At 39.6% G+C, this 8264-nt stretch overlaps 2 protein-coding genes across 2 annotated transcripts; both read right to left on the bottom strand.

Annotated features, from left to right (window-relative positions):
* Positions 1–3428: 3428 nt before the first annotated feature.
* Positions 3429–4813, bottom strand: LOC122655273 (probable leucine-rich repeat receptor-like protein kinase At1g35710). The gene has a single exon (XM_043849479.1). It carries the CDS (start codon positions 4707–4709, stop codon positions 3429–3431), a length of 1281 nt encoding a protein of 426 aa, XP_043705414.1. The 5' UTR covers positions 4710–4813.
* A 1069-nt stretch (positions 4814–5882) lies between these two features.
* LOC122655272 (probable E3 ubiquitin-protein ligase RNF217) lies at positions 5883–8054 on the bottom strand. Its single transcript, XM_043849478.1, has 2 exons — positions 7391–8054; positions 5883–6055 (listed from the first exon to the last, which is right to left on the bottom strand). The coding sequence occupies exons 1-2, from the start codon at positions 8052–8054 to the stop codon at positions 5883–5885; spliced, it is 837 nt and encodes a 278-aa protein (XP_043705413.1).
* Between the last annotated feature and the right edge of the window lie 210 nt (positions 8055–8264).

Below are 8264 nucleotides of genomic sequence, written 5' to 3'. Positions count from 1 at the left end.
TGCATCGCCCTATGCACGATGGAGTCAGAGTACGTCGCATGTTCAGTAGTAGTTCAAGAGGCCGTTTGGCTCAGAAGGTTCTTGTAGAGACTTGGTGTTTCTGCTCACTCAGACAACGATGTGCTTATACATTGTGACAGCACGGCAACGCTTGCATTTGCGAAGGACCCCAAGTTTCATGGTAGAGTCAAACACATTGACATACGATACCACTACATTCAAGACATGGTCACGCAAGGTGAAGTTGTTCTGCAGCATATCTCCACTGGCAATATGTTGGTTGATCCTTTGACTAAGCCCATTGCCAGAGATGTTTTTCTAGTTCATGTTAGGAACCTGGGACTCAGGCGGATTTGATGTATAATTTTCGGAACACTTTTTTATGGATGGACATTTATTTGTATTTCTCTTATATTTATTAATGAGTATATATTTGTTTGAGTAATCTTGTGTGTATACATTCATTATTGTAAAGATGTCACCAGGCATTGAATCGACCCACTCACATGGATGATTCGTCTTAGCGCTTGAGGATAGCGAGCGAGATGAGCCCATGAGCATGTGTGTTTGATGGTGCCTTGGTCGGAGCTAAGATGAGACCTTTACTTGGTCCAACTCGGAAGATACCACACTTCCTTCAAAGTAGACTGTTAATTAGTCAGATGTGAGAATCTAAGTAGAAACCATGAGGGTGACTGTGCTAGAAACTCAAGTTAGGCGCTTGAAACAGCAACTAGACTAAGATCCGTATGACGTACATATTTTCGTGAGTGACATGCCCACCTCAGTGGGAATTGTGCCATAGCATGCATATCATATTGCATGTGCTTATACCGACCGATAGTGAGAGTGACTGAATGGATCCCTACTTCATCACTGTGTGAGCCACGTAGATTATATTAATCCCACAATACCCTTATCCCCTAAGACAATGTCATGAAGAGGACATCCAATGACGCTACTTTGACGTTCTCCCTAGGATCATGAATGATACGGTCCAGCGGGAAACGATTGGGAAAGTTGTTGGGGATAATTGGATTGACATGAAGGGCTCAAGGAAAACCATTTGATAATACACCTTTGTTTTGTGACTCATTGCCCGAGCGACTTATCGTATTTGTGATCGACGTAGTCATGAGTACATTGCATACAAAGGGTTAGCACTGCTCATCATGAGGGGCCGAGAGTGCTAAATCTGGTGTAATTAGATCGTTTGGGGTATTTCGAGATTGTTTGTAAGTGATGTACTATGTTGGCTAGATGGAAGTTTGATATAGTACTCCTATCCTGTATTATCTCGTCAGGTCGCACGCCCCGGATAAACACAGAATGAGAGAAACTTGAAGGCATACTTAAACTTATGCGCCCTATGTGGGCAAGTAGGAGATGTAAAACGATATGGGCCACGGGCCCGGTCCAGGATGCCCACAAGGGGCACACTGGCCGAACCCGCACAAGGGAGAGGGAGGTGGTCAAGTGACCAACTCCTCTCCCCCCCCTCCTGTTAGAATCCCAGTGGGGATCTAAAAGCGGTAGTTTAGGGTTTTTGGCTTTATATACCTAAGATAGCCTAAAACCCTTGTGCAATTGATAGGAATTGATTCTCTCCCTCTCTTTAAGTTCTGTGTTTCTCTTTTGGGTTTCCATCCCTGCCGCCCAGAGATTTGTGGTGTGGATTTCTCTAAGGAGAAACCTGTAGAGATCGTGGAGCTTTGTTTGTGTGCTCGTAACCATAAGCTTGGCTATTGATCCTTCTTCCACTGCGCTTCCGTACACATTCAGGTATGATCTAAACCCTAGTTTATTTGGATCTTAATGGATGTGATCTAACACTTAACAAAGAGAATGCTATCATACCACAACCCAATACGAGATAGTACATTCTCTTCCTTCTTTCCTCTCCTCTTTCAATTGCACAGAAAAGACAAAGCCAAACGAAATTGGAAACAAATCATACTTATTCACGGAATGGAAAATACCTTTGCACAAACCCCTTTTTTTTACTTATTTCCATGTAAGGGTGAGTCTGTGCCGTGAGAAACTTTCTCACCGCCTTAGGTTGTGTTTGGTTGGAGGTTTCTTCAGAGACAGATTCAACGGAATCTGGATTCCCGAATTTTTTGCGTGTTTGGTTTCTCGGAACCCGGTTCCGTGTTGGATTCTAAGAATCCTTGAAAATCCATTTTACAGTGTAAATTTGGAATCCACAAGGGTGGGGTGAGTTCTAAAACGAGTCCAGGTTTCTGGGCCCTCATATATATAAGACGGATTCTAGTGGACTCCAAAAATTAGTATTGAACTTCAATCAAGCTCGATTGCTAGGGTTTCTCTCGTCTTCAACCATCTCGTTTTCATCCGTCGCGTTTTTCTTCTCCAAGGAAGCGAAGACAAGCTCTGCAACTCCAAGGTTCTTCACGACTCTCTCTCTCTCTCTCTCTCTCTCTATCGTTCTTGTTTTCTTTATCTCTGTCTCTCTCTCTTTGTGTCTATGTATCTCTCTGTCTCTCCCTTTATCGTTCTCGTTGCATTGTAGTTAGGGTGTTTTTTAAAAAATTGGAATTATTGATTGCTAACCAATTTTTTCTCCGTTTCAGGTTCTAGGAAGTTCAATTAGGGTCGTTTTGAAAATCTCCACTGGAAGGAGCATCTTGGATTAACGCAGGTATGGCATATTTCTTCTTTCTCTCCCTTATCTATCGTTGCATTATAGTTAGGGTTTTTAAAAAAAAAATTCATGGTTTGTACTGATTGCTAACCAATTTGTAGGAAGTTCTATTTAGGTTGTTTTGAACATCTCTTCCATGATAGGCTTTCTTCTGTGATTAGCCTGAATCTCACCGTTGTTCGACATTTGTTTGTAGGTTTATGAAATGTTCATTAGTCCTTTATCCTGATATATTTATTACTTCTATTTTTTTTTTTTCTGTATTTGTGATTGGTAGCCTGGGAGAGTGATTAATTTGGTTATCTTGATCTCTTCTCTGTTCTCTGAGATTCAGCTCATAACATTTGCCTGTTATTGCCTTTTTCTCACTAGAACTGTGTGCATTTATTTAGGTTGGGATTAGTGTAATAACATGTTTGTTTTAATTGAAACAATGCGTTATGTTATCTTTTGCTTTTTTCAAATTTATAATAGGTAATTGAGATTCTCCCAGTAAGTGCAAATCCAGTCTGTACGTGAAGCATGTTTTGCGAAATAGTGTACCAAAAACAAACTTAGGTGTTTGTGCTATGTCAAATTGTTGTCACTGCTGTCACCACTAATGAAATTGGTTTTTCTTAGGTTATCAAAAGTTCTTTAGAACTGATTTTTCCACATCTTTGTGAACAAATCCTTTTGGCTTGGCTCGAGCATTACTGTGAAGTGAGACTGATGCTTCGGATGTGTGGGCAAGATAGAAATGATGATGGGGAGAGAGGAAAAATTAGTTTTTTAGGGGGATAAATGCAAAGAAAAGGGACACATCAGACTTAAGCTGGTTGTTTGAGAGCTTGATCTTTCGCAGATTTGACATGTTTGTGAAAAAATTGGAAATCCCACCTGTGAAAAAGTTATCAGAGAGGTCAACTGATGCCAAAGATTCTGGCATTGGAAAGTTTGGTAAGAGGCCTTTGAGGTTACAACCAGCAAGGTGCACATCTGTGAGGGGTTTATTTCTAATCCAGTCAGGAACATTTGCTAAATGGAGTTTGTTGTAGGATAAGTCTATTGACAGTAGAGATGGGATGCCATTTGGAAGGATTCTTGGTGAGGGATCTGAAAACCCATTTCTTGACAGGTTAAGTTGCCAAAGTTTCTGTAGCCTTGAAACTGAAACTGGGATTTGACCAGTGAGCTGATTATCACTCAGAGTAAGGGTTGTAAGAGATTTAATGTTCCCAAACTGATCTGGGATTCTACCGGTGAGCTGGTTATGGCTCAGAGAAAGGTCCATGAGATTGGGCAAGTTACAAAGGGAACTGGGTATCTGGCCTGAGAGCTTGTTATTTGAAAGGTCAATAGAGGTTAGATTATGAAACTGTCCAAAAAAATCTGGAATCAGCCCAGATAGAAGGTTGTAGCTAAGATCAAGGTACAGCAAACTATTGAGGTTTTTGAAGGTGGGTGGGATTGGGCCTGTCAGGAAGTTCTTACCAAAATTCATCTGGATGAGGTTTCTGAGGTTCCCAAGACTTGGACGAATCTGTCCCTTCAAATGGTTCCCACTCAGGGAGAGTGTCTTCAGTAAGGGCAGTTGACCTAGACTTGGAGGAATGGATCCTTCAAAGCTGTTATCTTCAAGGACAAGTTGGGTGAGGTGGGTTAACTTTGAGAAGCTCTCTGGAATAGGACCTCCAATCTGTTTCATCCCACTTATCACCAGTGTCTCCAAGAACTGGAGATTACCCAGAGAAGGGTACAAGGTGCCCTTCATGTACATACCACTCTCTCTGTCAGCAGGTCTCTGCAACTCCAAACCAATCACCCTCCCTGTAGGGTTACACTGAATGCCCTCCCAATCTCCTCCACAACAATCTTTACCAATCCATGAAGAGAGAATCTCTGTTGTGTCCTTCAAAATCTTGCCTTTGAATCCAAGTAGTACAGCTGTGTCTGTCTCTGAACAAACTGGGGTTTGTGCAACTGTTTGAGTCAGGGTTTCTGGGAATAAAACAGAGAATTGAAAAAAGAAGGCAAACTTGAAAACCCATTTCAGATTCAGCATTTTGGGAAGTGGGTTTTGATCTACTTTGACAAATTTTTTGAAAACTATATGAGATTTCTAACCTGCTAATGGGTTCTGGCTGGTGAGAACTCTACTGGAAGATGAAAAGCTGAAAAAGGGAATTTCTGTGTTTGTTTCTTCGCTTAGGATGGAAGGTATGATGATGGAAACCAAGTGGGGAAGAGATCGAGAATTATATTATGGTCTGAAACAGAGGTCCACTCTTGACATCAGCTCAAATCAGTTTTATGTTTCAGTTTTATATTGACTTGGTCACTGGTTTACTACTTTATACCATACATAGTAACAAGTTGCAGTGTGATGGTGAAACTGAGAATTGCTTGCTTAATTTATATCAGCGTGCTCACCGATTTACTACTTTATAGTGTAATTTGTTTGGCACTTGTGTGGCTTCCTTGAATATGCTTTCCTTGTCTTTGTTTCGTTGTATGGGATTTTTTATGTTCAATTACCAACTTGAAGCCTTTTTGATCTCCCAATAAGGTTTAGTTTTTACTATTTTCAAGTCATTTTGTATGGAAATTTATTGAACTTATTTTAGGCTTAGCATTAGTTTCTGTATTGTCTGCTAAGGTGAAGATTTTGGTGGTATTCCATAGCATGGACGCACACCTATCTATGCATCATTTGGAGATGTAATTCTTTTCCCCCCGAGTATCTCGGAATTTTTCTATAGAAAGTAGAAATTGGATCTCACTAATAAATAGTACCCCTCTCTCCCCCTACCCTGACATGGCCAACCCAAATTCTTATGTCAGCTGATCTATGTTTTAGATATATGCTCCTGATGGAAGGCTGAGAATGAAAATAGAAGTTTCAGACCGTGGAGTGGAGTGAAAGTGTGGATCGAGTGGGGGAATGGTATATCATTAATGTAGTTGATCATTGAAAACAGGTTCAGCTATAACTTTGTATAACTCCTTGAAGCAGTAGGGCTACCAATTAGAGGAATGTTTGATGTATGTAGGGAGTAAACAAAGTCAAAAAAAAAATGGAAGTTTCCTTGCTCATTTGGAAACTCTTTATAGACAACTCTACAGGACAGTTCCACATAGTTTAGGCAGCCACCAAAAAATATTCCTCTAGCATCTGCAGCAAGTAACAACCTTACACAATATCATCCAAGCAATCCAAATGAATACATAATGAAAATCATACTTCAGTTGCAAACGGCCTATCCATAATGAGATGATTGATGGACTCTGTACGACAGTACCACTCAAGAGCGAGGGCATCTATTGTTAGAAACATCCCTTGAACGACAAAATCAGCAACTTTAGCCTGCTTCCAATCTACTGACTTATGATTCAATACAAAATATGGCCCTAGATAAAGACGAATTATAGAACAGAATACGACCCTAGATCTTTATCTTACATTCATTGTCCTCTTGGTCCATTCCTATCAGTCTTGAGAGCTCATTAGACTAGAAAGCAATATACTATCAGTCTTGGAATGTCATGTCCTCTTAGTTATAGTGGTTCTATTTGTTGTTGATTAAATTCCAAGCTCCACTTGATGGGTCTTTAGCTCAAATTGGTAGAGCACTTGGAACATGAGCATGTTCCAGGAATGGTGGTTCAAATCCACCAAGGCCCTTTTTATTCAACTGTTCATAGCATAGTCAGTCATGACACTAATCCACACAAGAACCCAAATTTAATTGCATCTTTGAAATTTGACAAAAATTTTATATGTATGTACTTAAATTAAATGGATATGGATTTTTTATCATATGTAGAGATCTCTGTTGTTTGAAAATGCCCGTACTATGAGTTTTGCTTTGTTGAAGTAACATAACACCACTTAGTGCTAATTTTGTAATTTTTATGGACACATGAAAAATTGGGAAAGACTTTCTTTTGAGAATTTTAATCTAATTTTTTGATTATCTTATCTTTTATAAAGTCATATTAAATGTATGCATATGTTGTATAACAAAACAAGGTTAAAATATTTTTTCAGACAAAAGTCAAGTAGAATTCAACTAACAGACTCAGGATAACCAAACAGTCTTACATATGGATTCAGAAAGATTTCACTTGACAGACCCAAGGCAACCAAACAGTTTTTCAGCTGGATTCCACCTGATAGACCCAGGGTAACCAAACAGGTTTTTTATCAGAATCCAAATCCACATGAACCAGATTCTTAAGAAGCTGATCCAATTTAAGAATACGACTCCTCTGACACCTTAACCAAACACAACCTTAAGAATTCTCTCATATGGACCCTTCAATAACGTGAGGAAGACGCCACCCAACAAATACAAGATTTGCACAATCAATTCATCCTAAAAAGTTTTCCAAAAAGAAAAATTCATCCAAAATTTTGTTTCATCTAATCTCTTTAATGACACCCACATAACAGTGGGTTCCAATATGGATAAGTTGTTGACAGGCGGCCACATCAATTGTAGAAAAGCTGATACAGCCCGAACCTCCCCCTACCGACTCCGAGCGAGCAGGCGAGAGAGAAAGACTATGCCTTTTAATATCCTCTCTAGAGATCGAATTAGAGATAAGAATCTCAACTACCAGTTAAGAAATTTGAATCCTAATTAATTAGAGTTGGAAGATTGAAGAAGAACAATCCAGAACCCATCAACAAACTGATACAGAAATAAATTGATATTGCAAAAAGAAGAAGAAAAAAATTACCAATTAAACGAAATGATGAAGTTGAAAAAGAAGCAAACCTGCATCGAACTACTGGGCAACCAGAAACAAGCTCCACACAATGTTTGCAGATAGGGCATCTAGTCCATTTCCTCCTCTGTGCAAGCTCAGCGAACAGAATTTCATTCCTTTCTCTCATCTCCACTGTTCTTTCACAATCAACACCTTCATGCCATGGAATTTTGCACAGATAACACAAGAGTTTCTTGCAATTAGGGCATTTAGTTTTCTTAACATTACGTTCCCCACACTCATTCAAGATTAAAGCTGAGCAATCCTGGTATGGACAATACACCCTCTCCCACTTTAGAACTGCGGTCTCACATAGCACATCACACCACCTCTCGAACTGTCTCTGGGGAAGGATTGAACGACATGAAATAGGATCCAATGGCTTCTCACAGTGTAAACCTGGGCATTTCACTTCTGAAGCATCTTCTTCCATCTTTGCTTCTATGTATTTTGCAATACAATCTGTGCAAAATGAATGGGCACACCTCTTCTTGTTCTTGAATTTCTTGTTTCCTGGAATGGGCTCTATACAAATTTCACAAGTAATTCTTGATTCCTCCTCTTCTTCTTTCTGATCGGGAGTCTTAGAAGAAGAAGAGTCTGTAGAGGTTTGTTGGGCCTGTGTGTTTCCCATTGTTAGGTTTGAGAGAGAGAGAGAAAGGTTTTGGGTGTTTAATTTGTACATACTGACATACTGTGACGGGTGACTATTGTAGCTGCAGAGAAAAGAATAAAGAGAAAGAGAAAGAGAAAGAAGAAAAGAAATAGATGGCCATACAGACGGTTTAGGATAATAAGATAGTGGAGATAAAATGGGAAAGAAAGAATTTTAAATGAAGTTTCT

This window comes from Telopea speciosissima, chromosome 3 (assembly GCF_018873765.1).
Source record: "Telopea speciosissima isolate NSW1024214 ecotype Mountain lineage chromosome 3, Tspe_v1, whole genome shotgun sequence".
Taxonomy (NCBI): domain Eukaryota; kingdom Viridiplantae; phylum Streptophyta; class Magnoliopsida; order Proteales; family Proteaceae; genus Telopea; species Telopea speciosissima.
This window is presented reverse-complemented; position numbering and strand designations above follow the sequence as displayed.

What these genes read in the sequence shown, in the direction of transcription:
- LOC122655273 (XM_043849479.1), bottom strand. Translation starts at nt 4,709, where the DNA reads ATGCTGAATCTGAAATGGGTTTTCAAGTTTGCCTTCTTTTTTCAATTC.
- LOC122655272 (XM_043849478.1), bottom strand. Translation starts at nt 8,054, where the DNA reads ATGGGAAACACACAGGCCCAACAAACCTCTACAGACTCTTCTTCTTCT. An exon ending in TTCATCATTTCGTTTAATTG is followed by an intron (nt 6,056 to 7,390) that starts GTAATTTTTTTC and finishes GTCTTTATCTAG; the next exon opens with GGCCATATTTTGTATTGAAT.